Raw genomic sequence first — 19,832 nt, forward strand, 5'->3', positions numbered from 1 at the left:
GTGTTTGCTGAGGTTGACAGATTAGCCCAGCCTCTCTTGGAGATGGCAAATTTAGCTTGGCATAAGAGCCAATACCTTGGGGGATGTTGTCGCCACAACAATTGCCCACCCCCTACTCCCCTCACAACCCCTCACAGCCCCCTTCAGACCCCCACTCCTCCTCTCTGTGGATCTTCAGTCTTTCTCTACCAACCCCCTCAACGGTCAGGCTGACTTGGAGCACAGGAACAAAAAGCCAGCCTCACTAAAAGCCTGGTTTTAAAGGAGAGGTGATCTCATGCATTGTATTCACAATCTGAGTCACCACAGAGTCATTGATCATACGGTAAACAGTGGGAGGATTGTGGAGAGTAGGAATTAATATGAATATTCCCTGAGGCATCGTCTGCCTGTGTTGCCTTCTATAGTTGTCTGCATGTGTCACTGGAATTATGCCTTCCTTTTTAAATGCCACTTGTAAGCTTTCTTTTCCTTTTTGACCAATACCTCTGTGTGGAGCCTCCAGAGGAAAAACGTTGCCTTTCTTTGTGAATGTCTTAGCTGTGTTTCCCCATAGTACACATGGATCCAGCGTGTGCGTATGGCTGTTTGTGAAGAGATGCAGAGAGGGAATGCTTTTCGGCACCAGCTCTTACCCATTCCCCTCCTCCCAGACTAGTTTTCTCTGTTCTGTTTGTCCCTTTGCTGGGATGCTTTAGTGTTGACCACATTCCAGAGGGAGAGGAAAGCGGGGACTGTGGAGTGCTATCCCTCATGCACGAGCTGAGCGGGGAGCCACACCGTGACAGTGCTGTCCCCCTCTCCCACCCGCCCGCCAACCACACGTCCATGCTGTTCATGAATAATCCAGGCGGGCCGACGGGCCATTGCACTCAGCTGTGTGGGGGAAGATGCAAGAACAAAAGACAGGCAGCTCACAGCAGCAGCCATGACTGAGCAGACTGGGATGAGAGGACAATGGCCAGCAGAGTCAGTACAGACCAAGACAGACTGGGATGGGGGGGACAATGGCAAGCCGTGTCAGTACAGACCGAGGCAGACTGGGCTGAGAGGACAATGGCCAGCAGTGTCAGTACTGACCGAGGCAGACTGGGATGAGAGGACAATGGCCAGCAGTGTCAGTACAGACCAGCAGACTGGGCTGAGAGGACAATGGCCAGCAGTGTCAGTACAGACCGAGGCAGACTGGGATGGGGGGACAATGGCCAGCAGTGTCAGTACAGACCGAGGCAGACTGGGATGGGGGGGGACAATGGCCAGCAGTGTCAGTACAGACCGAGGCAGACTGGGATGGGGGGACAATGGCCAGCAGTGTCAGTACAGACCGAGGCAGACTGGGCTGAGAGGACAATGGCCAGCAGTGTCAGTACTGACCGCGGCAGACTGGGATGAGAGGACAATGGCCAGCAGTGTCAGTACAGACCGAGGCAGACTGGGCTGAGAGGACAATGGCCAGCAGTGTCAGTACAGACCGAGGCAGACTGGGATGGGGGGACAATTGCCAGCAGTGTCAGTACAGACCGAGGCAGACTGGGATGGGGGGGACAATGGCCAGCAGTGTCAGTACAGACCGAGGCAGACTGGGATGGGAGGACAATGGCCAGCAGTGTCAGTACAGACCGAGGCAGACTGGGATGAGAGGACAATGGCCAGCAGTGTCAGTACAGACCGAGGCAGACTGGGATGAGAGGACAATGGCCAGCAGTGTCAGTACAGACCGAGGCAGACTGGGTTGGGGGGACAATGGCCAGCAGTGTCAGTACAGACCGAAGCAGGAGGCACAGTCTATAGTAAATCACATTTGTATATCTAGGCGCTTGCTCTCATCACTGTGCTGCCATGCTAAATAGAGCTGGGATCTCTGCCTGTCCGCTTACATCTACAGACCCAGGAAGAAGAAAAAACATCACCAAGAAAGACTTCATCTTTCCTAGCAGATGTGTGGTTAGCTGTAGGAAACAAATCTCTTTACCAGAATCCTTTCCTCATCTGCCACCAAACGTAAGGCAGGAGAAGAGCATTATTAAACGTGATTTAAAGGTGATAAATACTAAATGGTGTAAGGGGGAATTTTTCATGGACACCAGTGAGGGTGCCATTGGTCCTGCTCTAACGGCAGAACCCACGGCAGAACCCACGCCAAGTTGTTCCCGTCCAGCTCATACCTTACAACAGCCTGAAAGTATTTGACATCTCCAAACACACAGAGCCATCCGGCCCCGGCCGTGTGCAGGCTGCAGCAGATGTGCCTGGGCCCGGGCCACAGAGGGGGCTATTGTATCTGCCCTGGCACCCTGTAGAGAGGCTCTTCTGACAAGGTGCTGAGGATTGTCGATCTAATGCCATTTGGCAAGGACGACACTAACTGTCCGACTGCCAAGTTCAGCTCACAGGATGGACACTACTGGGCAAATCTGACTGACCTACCACTTTCCTGATGGTACACTGTAGCACAGTGACTTCCATTTGTTGTGCTGGGGAGTTTTTAGAATCATTTGCATATGTTATCCATTCTCATAAAAAATGTAACTTGTCTTGTCATGAGATATTGTATAATGATTTGAACAATATACATTTTGTGTAATATGGCATAGCTTACTATATATTTGAAATGTCCCTTTAGGAATGGGCAGATAAAATATCGTAAGAGTACAGACCCGAAGGGTGAAGCTTAATTCCCGCAGTTAGGGAAACGAATCACTATTTAGCATTCACATGTTGGCCTAGTAAGTTAGTTGGAGGCATTGACAGCTGATGTTGAGGTGTGGCATAGGGCCTCCGCTGCAGCGTAGCTTAGGAGATGTTTGACCTTAGTCCTTCCATGTGACTTGTGGGACTCCCCTGGCTTAATCAGGGATGGAAAGGGCAGCTTCATGGTACAGCCGCCCTGCCCTGTGTCGTCAGTTCTATGGAAATACACACCTCTGTTATTCACACTGATATTAGACTTACCTGTCAATGTGGGTTGTGGTTCTGGAACAGATTGGGATGAGGGGAAAAGTCATGGTAGATTTCCGTCAGTTTGGAAATGGGAGCCCACAAATAATTGAATGACATTCTAAAAATTATAAATATTTCAACAGCATTTTTGTGATGAACATTTTTATAGATTATACTTTCTTTTTTTTTGTACGCACACAAAAGCCTACAAAATGTAGGCCTAAGGTTTTGATTTCCTTTTCTTTTGATTGTTTGTTCGAAAACCCTCTAGCATGAACAACTGTCCTGGGAAATGTAATCCGAAGATGAGAGAGAAGAAAAGTTGCAGGTAGCAAGTCAAGGATGGCCCCTGTGTGCTCAGACAGAGCTTTTAACTGGAATGCCTCATTTTGGGGGCCCTTAATCTTCACATAAGGGAATGTATGGGCTAAAAGGAACCAGGAGCAGCTCCCCCATGAGCCAGGAAGCATAGAGCTGGGAACTAATGACATATGCTTATGAAGGTAGAGAAGGAAGCTGTGGATAAAACGGGGTCAACTTCAGAATGGACTGACCTGAGTAACAGTGATTAGAATTAGAATATGATGTGTGCATGGTGGCGGGGAGTAGAGGGTGATTCTAACGCTTCGCTGGAGGGGGTGCTTGCTGCTTGCTGCTCGACCCAAAGGCGCATACTGACTAAGGGGGATGTGGTGGTATGGGGTGGGGGGGGTGATTGCAGAGCTAAGACTGTAAATCCTGAACTGTGCTCTCGCCTGGGGGCAGTCAAGCTGTTTATCAGCATCTCCATTTGAAAGAAAGCACTGCAATGGAGAATGATGTCTGCCTTGACCTACTTCTGGAGCGCCTCTATGACTTGTTGCTTGGCGTTTTGGTCAAGACCGCTACCACTTTCGACAGCGTCTTGAGGTAATAGGTCCTGAAGGCATGGCTCTTCTGTTGCTCCTATTTACTTTGATGCTTTTTTGGTTGATGACAGTTAATTAGTGGAAACCTGAAGCAGACATTAGTGGAATCCTGCCCCACCACTTCATCTGAAGGGCTGGACAGATATAGGTCAACATAACTAATAGTCAGTTTGATATCAAAAGTGTCCATGGCTTTGTGGGCTGCCTTGTGCTTTGTGTGTGTCGATGGTTGGATTGTGTGTTGGGTGCTATTAAGAGCACTGAGGGTGATGGGAGGAGAGTGCAAAGCTCGCTGTGGAGTTCAGTAGAAGAAGGGGTGGGGGTGGGTGGGGGGGGGTGTTGAAAGAGAAGCTGTTTATTGGCTACACGCTACAGAAACCGCTTTTGGCTGTATTGCATGACTGGGCATTTGTGACAGCTAGAGTCCTGCCTGCCACATCTGCCCCAGGCACTGTGCATTCTACCAGTCAGCCTGGAATCAATCACTTTCCACAGTTAAGCTAAAGAGGCTGTTTCAAGGCCCACTGACTGTCCTCTGTTTGTCTTAGTGCTGATAATAAAAGGGAAATATTACATGGAGCCCTTTTTGTGTTAGCCATCTCACCCTAGTCTGAGACTACTAGGGAAGTGAACGTGACTTCTTTTCAGATGATTTGGAAACAATTCCTAATTTCTGAGGACTATATGGCTGCGCTCAGTCAGTCAGTGATCGTGCTGGGTCAAAAGAAGTGATAATCATTCTGTGGACCATCTATCGCTCTGTCCCTTTCATTTTGTCCTCTGAATCTAGGGCACAGGCTCAGCATCAACAAAACGGTCCATTTCAGCTGGAATGAAAGGGCAGTCGGCACCCAGTGTGTTCAAGTACACGGCAATACCTGTTAGTTAATGACTTCCAGTGTTTTAATTGGCCATTCTGTGAAAGTAGGTTTTTAGGCCATTTCATTAGGGCCCCATAGCTCCCTGTGGGTCTGTTTGATTCCAGGGGAGCTCTGGACAGTACAGTAGAATACTATCACCTATGTAGCGAGACACAAATCCCTATGTTTAAGGGCAAGATATCAGCCTCACTGTTCCAACAGCTGACTAGAGGTTGCCACTTTGGGAAATAGGAGGTCCCACATGGCCTGGGTTATTGGCTTAACCAGTGGCTTATTTAACCAGTGGCTTACTTGCCTCGTTAAATTAAAAAATATGTACAGTATCTGTATATATACACATGCATACGTGTGTGTGACTTTTGTCCACTAACAAATACACTTCTAGATTACCTTTACTCTAATCACCTTCTGGGGAGATACTTTTTTATTTTTTAAGTACTCAATACATAACTGTGTTGTTCCAAAGCAATAACATCAAAACAGCAATGCTGCAAGGTTGATACAAGCAGTGGTTCCCAAAGTAGGGTCTGCGGCTCGTAGAGGTACAGTAGGGCGTCCAGGCCAGAGATTTTATTTAATTATTATTGTTTTTTTAAATATCAATATTGCTAGCAGATTAAACAAATTTGGCCAAGTGGTATGTGGAAAAGTTGCAGATACAATACAATGTAATATTATTAATATACAATATACCCTTAACTTCTTATGGCTGGGGGCAGTATTGAGTAGCTTGGATGAATAAGGTGCCCAGAGTAAACTGCCTGCTACTCATGCCCAGTTGCTAATATATGCATAGTATTAGTATTGGATAGAAAACACTCTGACGTTTCTAAAACTGTTTGAATGATGTCTGTGAGTATAACAGAACTCATATGGCAGGCAAAACCCTGAGAAACAATCCAACCAGGAAGTGGGAAATCTGAGGTTTTGTAAGTTTTCAACTCATTGCCTATCGAAGATATTGGTCATATTGCACTTCCTAAGGCTTCCACTAGATGTCAACAGTCTTTAGAAACTTGTTTGATGCTTCTACTGTGAAGTGGGGGGGAATGAGTAAGAGGTCTGGCAGAGAGCCACGAGCTCAGATTCGCACGCTCACGTGAGAGTTAGCTCTGTTCCATTGCATTTCTGAATACAAAGGAATTCTCCAGTTGAAACAAATCTTCAATAATGTTAAAGATTGATTCTAGATTGATTCTATACTTCGTTTGACATTTTTCTACGAACTGTAATATGAATTTTCGTCTGAACTTTCGCATGGACTTGCCCGCGCGTTGTGAGTTTGGATTGTGAACTAAACGCACAAACAAAAAGGACACAGCATTCAGTTAGCAACCACAGATTAAATACTGTGTAATCGATGAGAATCGAGCCACAGCACAGATTTCAAGATGTGTGCTGATTTAGTTTGGAAAAGTGATATGCTATGCCTAGTTGATTTTCATATGCTTCAGATGGGGCTTCATTTGAAATCGCATTAAGCCAGAGACTGCCTGGCTGTCACCCCGAGCAGTTGACTCATACGTAATGGCAATGACCTCAGACTTCCGATTTACCCTGTTTTGCTCTCCAATTAAATGTGTAGCCTAATTGATGACTAACGTAAGGCTCATCCTTTGCGGTCCTTTATACACTAGTTACCAAAACGTTTCGGATTGTATGATACAAACCCAAGGCGTTTTATTTAGCATGTTTAGAATTCCCACAGGGACCAGCAAAAAAAAAAGGATTGAAATGTATGTACTCGGTTCTGTAAGTCGCTCTGGATAAGAGCATCTGCTAAATTACTCAAATGTAGAATATGCAAACCGAAAGCACAGCTGAATATGCTAAAACTGCTTGGTCATAAACATTTTATAACTTTACACATGATCTCCTCAGTGATCTAATGCGCTCTCTGTTTCCCCTTACAACAGTATATCAAGATCCCTGCCCCATCCCCAGAGGCCCCAGATGCACTCCGGGTCTTCTCCTTCTACCTGTCCAGTGATAGCAAAGACAAACCTCAGGCCAGCGTTGACTGCATCCACCAGCATGTCTCAGGGTAAGCCCACTCTACTGTTTTCAGTCAACCACAGGAATTCAGTCAGTTCACAGTAGAGCTGGGCCGATAAACCAAACATTCTCGACACCGACCATACCGATCACTTATTGTAGACATTTTGCTGATATTGTTTATTACGATAAGTAGCCTATACTAGAGAAATGTAACATTTGACATGAATAACGTTTGCTAATATGGTTGAATGTTAATTGGACAATTGATGGCTATAACCATCAAACTAGTAGTAGTAGGTTAAAGGATCTTTTAAAGAACAGTGGTGCCAATTTTTATTAACTTTGTTACTTTGTTATTGTTATGGCATCAATTCAGGCAGTTTATCATGATATGTATTTGTGCCCATATCGTCCGAACTAGTTCAGTCAGATTGGGACCACAGGGAATTTTGAGACACTGCTCTCTCTTGCTCTATCTCTCATTGCTAACGCAAGTAACCCTTGTCTCCATGTGACTGACCGCTAGAAACCAATGACACCTTATCCCAGACTGTTTTTCTTACCATCTATAGTTCAGTCTTATTTTTGAACTACTCATAAACTCTAACCTTTTTGAGTTAAGCAGTATTTGTTGAGGTCTTGTTTTTCCTTTTGAGTTACTGTAAGCACCTATTTAGCGTGCTGTGTTGCTGAAGTTTGACTGCTGGTGTATTAGTATTTTATTAGGATCCCCATTAGCTGTTGCTGAAGCAGCACTTACTATCTCTGGGGTCCACACAACATAAAACATGACATGGTACAGAACATAAATAGACAAGAGCAGCTCAAGGACATAACTACATACATTTTTAAATGGGAAAAATAGACAAAGTCCTGTACTTACACAACAGAGGGACCTACAGTGCCTTGCAAACGTATTCACATCCTTGGATTTATTCACATTTTATTGTCCACTGACAAAGCAGGATTAAAAGCTACTTAATTGTTTTTTTTGTCAACAATCTACTCAAAATACTCTGTCAAAGTTAATTAATAAAAAATGACATGACTAAAATATAGTTGTTGCATAAGTATTCAGCCCATATGTTCAGGCATGTCTAAATTAGTGTAGGAGTAACATTTGTCTTAAAAAATGACATAAGTTACACGGACTGACTGTGGAAATAATAGGGGTTGACATCATTTTTTTAATGACCCTTCCTCTGTCCCACATACATACATACATACATACATACAGTCAGTCAAGTATTGAATTCCATGCACAGATTCAACTACAAAGCTTCATAAAGAATGGCAGCGATTGTTAGATGGGTAACAATAACCAATCAGACATTGAATATCTCTTTTAAGCATAATCAAGCTAATAATTATGCTGTGGATTGTGTATTAAACCACCCAGACACATCAAAGATACAGTTGTCCTTCTAAACTGAGCTGCAGGACAGGAATGAAACTGCTGAGGGATGTCACCATGAGGCCATTGGTGATTTTAAAACAGAGTTCAACGGCTGTGATGGGAGAACTGTGGATGGATCAACATTGTAGTGACCCCACAATAATGACTCAAATTACATAGTGAAAAGAAGAATACACATATATACAAAATAAATAGAAAACCTGCATCTTGTTTGCAACAAGGCTCTAAAGTAATACTGCAGAAAAACACTACAAAGGAATACACTTTATGGGTGCAAAGGAGGACCAAGCAAGCCCCCATTCTCATCGACGGAGCAGGTTTAGAGCTTCAAGTCCCTTGGTGACCACATCACCAACAAACTAACATGGTCAAGCACACCAAGACAGTCGTGACGAGAGCACGACAAAGCCTATTCCCCCTCGGGAGACTGAAAATATTTGGCATGGGTCCTCAGATCCTGAAAGTTCTACAGCTGCACCATCGAGAGTATCCTGACTGGTTGCATTACTGCCTGGTATGGAAACTACTCGGCCTCCAACCTCAAGGCACTACAGAGGGTTGTGCGTCCTGCCCAGTACATCACTGGGGCCAAGCTTCCTGCCATCCAGGACCTCTATACCAGGCGGTGTCAGAGGAAGGCCCTAAAAATTGTCAGATTACAGCCACCCAAGTCATAGACTGTTCTCTCTGCCTCCGCACGACAAGTGGTACCGATGCACAAAGTCTGGTGCCAACAGGACCTTAAACAGCTTCTACCCCCAAGCCATAAGACTATTAAATAGCTAACCAATAGTTACCAGGACTATCTGCATTGACCCTTTTTGCACTAACTCTTGACTCATTGCTGCTGCTACTGTTTTATCTATCCTGTTGCCTAGTCACTTTACCCCAACCTATATCTACCTCAATTGCCTTGTAACCCTGCACTTCGACTCGGTACTGGTACCCATTGTTTATTTGTCAATTTTTCTCTGCATTGTAGGGAGGGCTCTAACTAAGTATTTAATTGTTGGTCTACACCTGTTAAGAAGCATGTGACCAATAAAATGCGATTTGATTCTGAAAGTAACCGTTGTAATATTACCCCGTTTGAAAAAGTAAAAGTAATCTGAGTACGTAATGCATTACTTTTGTAACATGTTACCTGCAACATTGCACAGGTTGCGGGTAATGGTGAGATCAGAGAATGGTGAGATCAGTGTTTGTGGTCATGTGGGGGTCAAAGGTAGCTCTGTGCTACTCTGTTAGCACTAGAGGTCGACCGACTATGATTTTTCGATACCGATTATTGGCGGACCAAAAAAAGCCGATACTGATTAATCGGACAATTTAATAATAATAATAATACATTTTATTTTTAAATGTATTTGTAATAATGACAATTACAACAATACTGAATTAACACTTTATCTTCAAATAAATAATGAAACATGTTCAATTTGGTTTAAATAATGCAAAAACAAAGTGTTGGAGAAGAAAGTAAAAATGCAATATGTGCCATGTAAAAAAACTAACGTTTAAGTTCCTTGCTCAGAACATGAGAACATTTGAAAACTGGTGGTTTCTTTTAACATGAGTCTCCAATATTCCCAGGTAAGAAGTTTTAGGTTGTAGTTTATTATAGGACTATTTCTCTCTATACCATTTGTATTTCATATACCTTTTGACTATTGGATGTTCTTATAGGCACTTTAGTATTGCCAGTGTAACAGTATAGCTTCCATCCCTCTCCTCGCCCCTACCTGGGCTCGAACCAGGAACACATCGACAACAGCCACCCTCGAAGCATCGTTACCCATCGCTCCACAAAAGCCACGGCCCTAGCAGAGCAAGGGGAACAACTACTCCAAGTCTCCAAGCGAGTGACGTCACCGATTTGAAACGCTATTAGCGCGCACCCCGCTAACTAGTTAGGCATTTCACATCGGTTACACTAGGCTAATCTCGGGAGTTGATAAACTTGAAGTCATAAACCGCTCAATGCTTGAAGCATTGCGAAGAGCTACTGGCAAAACGCACGAAAGTGCTGTTTGAATTAATGCGTACGAGCCTGCTGCTGCCTACCATCGCTCAGTCAGACTGCTCTATCAAATATAAAATCATAGACTTAAATATAACATAATAACACACAGAAATACGAGCCTTTTGTCATTAATATGGTCGAATCTGGAAACTATCATTTAAAAAACAAAACGTTTATTCTTTCAGTGAAATACGGAACCGTTCCATATTTTATCTAACGGGTGGCATCCATAAGTCTAAATATTCCTGTTACATGTGCACAACCTTCAATGTTATGTCATAAATACGTAAAATTATGGCAAATTAGTTCGCAACGAGCCAGGCGGCCCAAACTGCTGCATATACCCTGACTCTGTTGCAAGAGAAGTGACACAATTTCCCTAGTTAAAATACATTTATGTTAGCAGGCAATATTAACTAAATATGCAGGTTTAAAAATGTATAGTTGTGTATTGATTTTAAGAAAGGCATTGATGTTTATGGTTAGGTACACGTTGGAGCAACGACAGTACTTTTTCCGCGAATGCGCACCGCATCAATTATATGCAACGCAGGACACGCTAGATAAACTAGTAATATCATCAACCATGTGTAGTTAACTAGTGATTATGATTGATTGTTTTAAGATAAGTTTAATGCTAGCTAGCAACTTACCATGGCTTCTTACTGCATTCGCGTAACAAGCAGGCTTCTTGTGGAATGCAATGAGAGGCAGGTGGTTGGACTAGTTTAACCATAAGGTAGCAAGATTGAATCCCCAAGCTGGCAAGGTAAAAATCGGTCGTTCTGCCCCTGAACAAGGCGGTTAACCCACCTTTCCTAGGTCATCATTGAAAATAAGAATGTGTTCTTAATTAACTGACTTGCCTAGTTAAATAAAGGTGTCAAAAAATAAAAAAAAACAATTCGGCCAAATCGGTGTCTAAAAATACAGATTTCCGATTGTTATGAAACCTGAAATCGGCCCTAATTAATCGCCCATTCCGATTAATTGGTCGATCTCTAGTTAGCACCACAGCTCAGGCATCTTCACTTGTTGTACAGCTTAATGCCATAGCATAGGATGTGAGGAATGAGCATGAGGACAGAAGTCAAAGAACCGGTCATGGGAGTGAGGCATATGTCACACGTAGACAGAAACACAAATACACTTTCACGAAATGGTCTATTTAATGGGAAGTAGTGTGTGATATTTTGTACATTACCAGTTGCTGCTATGTGAGCCTGATCCTGTGTTCTCCTCAGGGAGGGCAGGGAGCACCTGGAGGGCCAGGGCAGTATTCAGGACAAGATCACTGTGTGTGCCACTGATGACTCATACCAGATGACCCGAGAGCGCATGTCTCAGGTTGAGAAGGACATCATGAGCAGGTCGGCCATCGAGATCAAACCAGGCTCTACACATGGTAAGTCTGCAGTCACAGCCTGCCTTTACCTATGCTGACTGCGTTAGGTCCAAACCAGCTTCATACGGAGCCCTTTGCTGCCTGGGGATCAAGGGAAAAATAATGGAGGTGTTTAATGTTCTCGGAAAGCTTCTAATCCATCGCCTTCTACCATCTTGTCCTGCTGATAATTGCCATATGGTGTGAAAGTTTTCACATAATTGATCAAAGTGCTGGGTTGCAATTATTCATGCGAGAGGGCATGCCTCTTTTTCTTCTCCTTTTCCCTTCATTTTGACCAGATTGCTTAGGCACGTTGCCAACCTGCCTACCAGCTCCATTCATGTGATTGAGTTTGCCAGAAGTATGCACTAACAAGTCTCATGCTGAGTGGATGAAGTTTTGCCTAAGAGTTTAATTACAGTGGCTGCGACTCAATTAGTTTTCATCTATTGAAAAACTGAGTAATGTATGTAGATTCTTTGAAGCAAAGGCCATAATTCATCATAAGAACTTATGAACTAATGAAGATTTAAATTAAAACACTGTTTATTTGTGCCACAAAGTAAATAAATTATTTTGGGAGCATACCAGTGCTTTACATGTCTTTACACAGCATCTGAACCAGTGGGACCGTTGGAATGTTATAGTTATATAGTTATATTTCATCCAGGAGGAGGGTGTAGACACAGGCTTCTGTGTCTTCTGATGGGTTATGTCTTGTTGTCTGAAGGGACATGTTGCAGATGCTGCGTATTATAACCTGGACACACAAAATATTGCTGCGTTTATGACGTTATACTAGTGGCTTTAAGCCAAATGGAGCTCATCTTTGCACACACTGACAGTTTTACACATATTGTCTAAAACATAATTATAACATTAATGGTAATTCCTGCACAAGCCATTTTCTACAGCTGTTGAAGCAAGCAGCACACATGACCTCCCATGCTCTGCTGCTGACAATGGGCCTCTTGAGTGTTCTTGCACAACCCAGTTAAATGTAGCTGACATGTTTGCTGTGTAATATCTCTGCTGCATAAGTACAAAAAAGAGCTATTTCTTATCCAAATACATAATTTTTACATTAATGTTTATCAAGTAAAAATGTAGAAGTCCACTTGCAGCCTTAGCCTGGTAACATTGACATTGGTTCTCATGTTTCATAGGGTGTAAGGCACACAACTGGGCTCGCTTTCCCACAGCATGGACAGGACAGTAAGGTGCCCATATACTTGATATCAAAGGGAACTTAAATGAAAGAGTCATAAACTATACGTCATATGCGCTACGGAGCACACAAACCGACATCTTTCTAAATACCAACCATCTATGATTTTAGTTGTAATGTATGGCTCAAAAACCTGTACTTTCCCAGCGAAAGGAATGCTGAAGAAATTCTGCAAAATGCATTTTAAGGTCATCACTGACCATTCTTTACAAAACTGTCTTATGAAGGGAAAAATCATTTTTTTAGTTCAGTAGTGATAAAAGTATTGGGAAGCTATATCTGGAAACCCATTGGCAGCCCCATCTCCCACCACTTGTATGCTGTGATTACAACTTTTTCAGGTCGGTTTTGGTTGGATTCTTTATTTTTTTTATCATGGTTTTTGATTTTGGTTTTGATTTGTATTATATAATAATGACATTGATTTTAGAGCTATTTTTATTTATTTTTTGGTTACTTTTCAACCTTTTTTTCCCTTCTCAATTTTGTGGTATCCATTTTGGTAGTTAGTCTTGTCTCCTCGCTGCAACTCCAGTACAGACTCGGGAGAGGTGAAGGTCGAGAGCCGTGTGTCCTCCAAAACACAACCCAACCAAGCTGTTTTGCTTCTTGACACAATGCCCACTTAACCCAGAAGCCAGCTGCACCAATGTGTTGGAGGAAACACCGTACAGCTGTGTCAGCGTGCACTGTGTCCGGCCCCCCACGCCACAGGAGTCGCTAGTGCGCGATGGGACAAGGACATCCCTGCCGGCCTAACCCGGACGACGCTGGGCCAATTGTGCGCTGCCAAATGGGTCTCCCGGTCGCGGCCGGCTGTGACAGAGCCTGAACTCGAACCCAGAATGTCTTTTAATAGAAATTCCAAAGCCAAAAATTTAAAATATTCCATTGTCTCTGTCAGGTCCAAATTTGGTAGACATCAGTAGAAAATAGAAAATTGCTAAGAAATAATAAAGTATTGCAGTTTTGTATGTACCTTTTTTAATATTATTTTGTGCTTTTAAGACATTATTTTTAATTCCTTAATGTCATCGTCTCATCTCTGCTCAGGGAGTAGCTGCTGGCCAGCCAGACCATTTAATATGATCTCTGTGCTCCCCATACTGTGCTCCCCATACTGTACTGTCTTTAATCATCCTATTTAGCTAGGCTAGCCTGCCTAAGTATGCAACAGAGCTGTCTGACAAAATTTGACTCGTTCTTCAAGGTAGATAAGGCACACTTTAACAAACGGTCTCTCCCTCTCATGTTGTTTTTTTATATTACCTTTATTTAACTAGGCAAGTCACTTAAGAACAAATTCTTATTGTCAATGACGGCCTAGGAACAGTGGGTTGACTGTCTTGTTCAGGGGCAAAACAACAGATTTTTATCTTGTCAGCTCGGGGATTCGAGTCCAACGCTCTAACCACTAGGCTACCTGCCGCCCCTGAACAAGTCCTCTCTCATGTGGTCTGTGCTATCTAACCTAACATAGTAAGTGTAACATTTTATCCATCTGTCCAAGCCTGAAAAAACAGACTTGATGTATAATGGTAATTTTAGTTTTATTGAACCTTTTGTTTTAACAGGGAAGACATATTGAGACCTACACTATATATGCAAGAGTATGTGGACACCGCTTCAAATGAGTGGATTAGGCTATTTCAACCACACCCGTTGCTGACAGGTGTATAAAATCGAGCACACATCCATGCAATCGCCATAGGGAAACATTGGCAGTAGAATGGCCCATACTGAAGAGCTCACTGACTTTCAACGTGGCACCGTCATGGGATGCCACCATTCCAACATGTCAGTTCGTTAAATTTCTGCCCTGCTAGAGCTGCCCCGGTCAACTGTAAGTGCTGTTATTCTGAAGTGGGAACATCTCGGAACAACAATGGCTTAGCCACAAAGTGCTAGGCCACTCAAGCTCCAGAACGGGACCAGCGAGTGCTGAAGCGCACAGCGCGTAAAAATGGTCTGTCCTCTGTTGCAACACTCGCTACCGAGTTCCAAACTGCTTCTGGAAGCAACATCAGGACAATGACTGTCAATCGGGAGCTTCATCAAATGGTTTTTCAAGTCCAAACAGCCGCACACAAGCCTAAGATCACCATGCGCGATGCCAAGCGTCGGCTGGAGTGGTGTAAAGCTTGCCGTCATTGGACTCTGAAGCAGTGGAAACGCGTTCACTGGAGTGATGAATCACGCTTCATCATCTGGCAGTCCAACGGACAAATCTGGATTTGGCGGATGCCAGGAGAACGCTACCTGCCGAATGCATAGTGCCAATTGTAAAGATTGGTGGAGGAGGAATAATGGTCTTAGGCTGTTTTTCATGGTTCAGGCTAGGCCCCTGAAAGGAAATCTTAATGCTACAGCATACAATACATTCTAGACGATTCTGTGCCCCCAACTTAGTGGCAACAGTATGGGGGAAGGCCCTTTCCTGTTTCAGCATGACAATGCCCTTGTCCATAATGTGAGGTCCATACAGAAATGGTTTGTTGAGATTGGTGTGGAAAACTTGACTTGCCTTCACGGAGCCCTGACCTCAACCCCATCGAACACCTTTGAGATGAATTTGAACGCTGACTGCAAGCCAGACCTAATCGCCCAACATCAGTGCTTGACCTTACTTCCATTCAGCCACAAGAGCATCAGTAAGTCCCCACAGCAATGTCTCAACATCTAATGGAAAGCCTTCCCAGAAGAGTGGAGGCTGTTATAGAAGCAAAGGGGGACCAACTCGATATTAATGCCTCTGATTTTGGAATTCGATGTTTAACGAGCAGGTGTCCACATACTTTTTGTCATGCAGTGTATGTCAGTCACTATACCAGTCATGGAAATGAATTACAGTTAAAAAAATGTCAGGCAGTGTATTTGTGTAGGAATGTATATGTTTTGTGCTTCCCATTACTGTTTGTATTTAGAGATCGATTGGGTATAATGTGTAAATTTACATTGTGTATACAGGGCGCATTTGTAAAAGAGATCTAAAGTCCCCAATCAATACTTTAAATTGCCTGAAACACACCAGAACGTCAAGATAAAATGTATTTACATTTTTGACCCAGCAATAAGGTGCATTAAAACTAAAAGCAGATTTACCTAGCTCAGTGGAAACCCTAGGAACCTTGTTAACCAATCCTGTGAACGGGTTAGGCAACTCGGGCATCTATATTTTAACAGCAAAGTTGGATAAGACAGAAGTTTATGAAGTCGTGCCTTGTAAACAAAAAGGGGCAAATGTAGAGATCTATGGGTCTTTAGCGAAGTCCAGCCAACCTTTTGATGCAGTGATGAGTAAAAAAAACAAAGGGCACTATGGTAGATTGATCCAAAGGTTTAAGAGTAGTAACAACTGCACTTGGATAAATAATATTACCATAATCAAGAACAGATGAAAAGGTAGACTGAATAATCTGCTTCCTGCTTCTTAGAGAAAGGCACAATCTGTTTCTTTAGAAATGCCGAAATCTTTAGAAATCTTAGCTTCTTCACCAGCTTATCTACAGTATGATTTTTTTTTTTTAAACGTCAAATCCCATATCAATCCAAATGCCTAAGTATGTATATGCGGCAACGCGTTCAATTGGAGAACCATCTAATGAGTGAACATCTACTTCATCTGAAACATTATCAGGAGAGTTTGAAAATGACACGTGAGACACTCCACCTAGTTAATTACCACGTTTCTGCTCTGAACATTTGCTTAATGTGGACTACAACTCCCATCAGTTCAGCGTCCCACATAGTTCTGGACTTCTCTCGTGAATGATTTGATTTCACCCTATAGGGTGAAATAGAAAGGGCGTGTTGGGCTTCTATAGAAAGGGCGTGTTGGGCTCACAAAATAAAATACTACGTGGAATTCAAGTAATGAACCGATGTTAGTCAATTAGTTGTTTAATAACCGAAACCCCCTCCAAAATATCTGTTCATCGCTCCGCACTAGCTAGTATTGAGGTTAAGAAAGATTAGGCTTGGTTAGTCCAGTTATGGTTGGGTCTGGTTAGACTCATTTATCTGGTAAGGAGAACATCAGGTAGCAGTAGGACATGCCAATACACCCAAGGAGTGAGGAATACCACAAACTGTGTGCTGTCTTTGAGATGAGATGATAAGCCAAGATCATAATTCTCTGTGATCACTAAAGATCCTATGGCACTTAATGCTGGAGTAGAACTTAACCCTGCCCTCCTGGCTAAACTCCAACCTGGGAACCATGGAGAACTCATCCTAAGCCTGTTATAGGCTCACAAACTCCTCACTTCTCTGCTTGGTCTGGTGTCAGTCTGACGTACATGACTTATTGTTGTAATGCATTACACCTTGGTGATAGACAGGCTGAGGAACACCCGATAATCTCAAACTGAGCTATGATGGTCTTCCGTGTAACTATACATGTTGGATGAATGCTACTGTTGTGGTTTCAATGTGATAGTCATGTTTGGATACACCAATGTTAATCTAGTATAGGGTTATCACGATACCAGTATCGCAATACTACAATACCTGATCTTCCATGGCAAACAGGGAAACACAAAGCAAACGTAACTCTTTGGTCCTTTAAAAAAGTTACTGTATGTAAAATGTTGCATGCTGTAGCATGGAAAATAAATGTGGTTCTGTTTTTGATTTTGTACACAATGATGTTGAACAAAAACATTTTTTTCAACCCATATCATATTTCTGAAAAGCAACTTATGTTTCAGTCAAGCATGTGCAGTAGAAAGAATAGCGTTTTACAAACCTTCCCATAACCAACTACATGACAAGCAGATTTAATTTATTGTTAGCGTCTAGTCGCTGCTTGTTTTAAAATGAGGCAATACAGGCTATTTCTCTACACGACAGGAAGATATTGGACTGTAAAATGTATGCGTCTTGAACCAGGGTAGCTGTTACGACAAGCTCTCGAAACTACATTGCATTTGGCAAAAGCAGAGATTTACCCTCAGGCCCAGAGTTGATAAAAAATAAATAGTTTGATGTTACTAGGGCTCATATTATATGTTGTTGATATTGTCATTTTTCACATTAAAGAAAATGTCATGAATTGTTTGTATAATGTTTGATGCATAAGAATAGAGACATTTTGGTGACTTGTTATTCAATATCTTTAACATTATTACATTCCAGTTGTGCAACAACTGTGGCCTTTTTAGAAATGTGAACTTGAGTGCATGGAGCCAAATAATTGACATACTCCGTAAAATACTATTTAGATTGTCATATCTAAACCTACTCTAGCTCCCGGGTGGCACAGCACTGCATCTCAGTGCAAGAGGCATTGCTACAGACCCTGGTTCGATTCCAGGCTGTATCACAACCGGCCGTGATTGGGAGTCCTATAGAGCAGCGCACAATTGGCCCAGCGTCCTTTGGGTTTGGCCGGGGTAGGCCGCCATTGTAAATAATAATTTATTCTTATTAACTGACTTGCCTAGTTAAATAAAATATAATAGATCAACTCTTTCACGTACAATACTTTACGTAATGCAGTAGATGCATGATACCAGAACCACACTGCTCCCACGTAGAGGCTGTGCTTTTCAACCTATAGCAACCTTGAAAGCAGATCTTAAACGTTTAATGAGATTAGGTTGGGGAGATACATCTACATACAGTATAAGCACCACCATGTCCTGCTGGCTTGGAGACAGGTTAATTAGTGCTGCAACAGGAAAAAATGGTCTCTGAGTGAGCAAGGTGCTTTAGTTTCCGTGCTCCTCTGTTTGCACAGGAACTGGTCAACCCTTTCACTGCACTCCAAGCCTGGTGCTGCGTACCAACGCTTCGATCACACTGACAGCGTCATTGTGGTTTGGTACACCAGAATTGCATTCATTTCCAATGAAGGGATGCGTTTGTCTTGGAGCAGTGTGTTGCAGTGCGTTCGGTGTGGTGCATCCATTGGATTTATCGAACGTACGTGTCAAACCTGTATGTGTAGACAGCTTGACAGAAACGGTAGCAGAAGGTGAATGTTGAACTTTTGTTGCATAAATATCCAGATGATGCTGTGTACTATTTTGCGCAAGGATGCTGTCGGTGTGATGGAAGGGTTAGTGTGTATGTGTACAGGAGGCTTTCATGAGATCTGGCTAAATATTTTAAGATGCTATTTCCTACTAGGGACACAAGGTGCCATTCCTGTGTGCAGTGTTTGCATACTGTATGTATAACTGACATCTGTCAAGACAAAGTTTTGCTTCTGGCCCTTGTCACATTAGACCAGGCCTGTTTTGCATAACTGGTCTGGACTATTCAGAGAAGTGTCTGTGTATTTTGAATCCTGTTCAGAGGCAGTTAGAACAAGCATAACACTTCCATTGCCACTTGTCACATTTCCAGTGTACTGCTTCTATGAGAGCTTTGAATTATCCAAGTCATAATTGTGTTAATTGCTGAAACTTTCATTGACTGACGAGCACAAAACCACTGCTTTTCACTTGGTAACAGTAGCTTAGTAAGAAGGTAGCTTTTACGACGGAAAGATATTTTGTAAGTTACTAAACATTTTTCTCGTCAAATGGCGCCTCTCTGTGCATCTCCCTTTCTCTGTCAGGTAAATGTGTGAAGATCCAGAGGAAGCAGGGCCTGTCATCAGGCATGGACAGCAGCAGCAACAAGCACTCCCCTAACAACAAGAAGAGCGGGGCCCACAACCCAGTAGCCCTCAGGCCCCTGAGAGACCGCATCATCCACGTCCTGGCCTTAAAGCCCTACAGGAAGCCTGAGCTGCTGTTGTGGCTGGAGAGGGAGAGGGCCACTCCCAAGGATAAGACTGACCTGGGAGCAGTACTGGATGAGGTGAGACCTGTAGAACGCAACACGGCACAACACTAAAACTGTACTCAGATACTAGGCTGCAGATATATGTACATGGTAGGTGCTGGTTTCACTAAGTGGAGATATAACTCAATAATGCACAACTTTTGCATATTGTATTCCAATTGTAATGCATTTGAAATGAATAAACAATCTATTTTGTAAATGAAACATTTAAAACATCACAGCAACTTTCACATTGAAAGAAAGGACAAGGTCTTT

General features: G+C 43.0%; 1 protein-coding gene across 2 annotated transcripts in view; it reads left to right on the forward strand.

The window, feature by feature from the left end:
- LOC112245427 (RNA polymerase II elongation factor ELL2) overlaps positions 1–19,832 on the forward strand; it is a 48,413-nt gene that overhangs the window by 13,356 nt on the left and 15,225 nt on the right. For both annotated transcript variants that reach the window (XR_006083601.1, XM_024413526.2), the window contains exons 3-5: positions 6,646–6,773; positions 11,412–11,572; positions 19,348–19,592. Coding sequence is in view for 1 of the 2 variants with exons in the window: in XM_024413526.2 (XP_024269294.1) it covers positions 6,646–6,773; positions 11,412–11,572; positions 19,348–19,592 (534 nt within the window). In the remaining variant the exon portion in view is untranslated. The remainder of the gene's footprint in view (positions 1–6,645; positions 6,774–11,411; positions 11,573–19,347; positions 19,593–19,832) is intronic.

The sequence above is a fragment of the Oncorhynchus tshawytscha genome, linkage group LG06, assembly GCF_018296145.1.
Source record: "Oncorhynchus tshawytscha isolate Ot180627B linkage group LG06, Otsh_v2.0, whole genome shotgun sequence".
Lineage (NCBI taxonomy): Eukaryota > Metazoa > Chordata > Actinopteri > Salmoniformes > Salmonidae > Oncorhynchus > Oncorhynchus tshawytscha.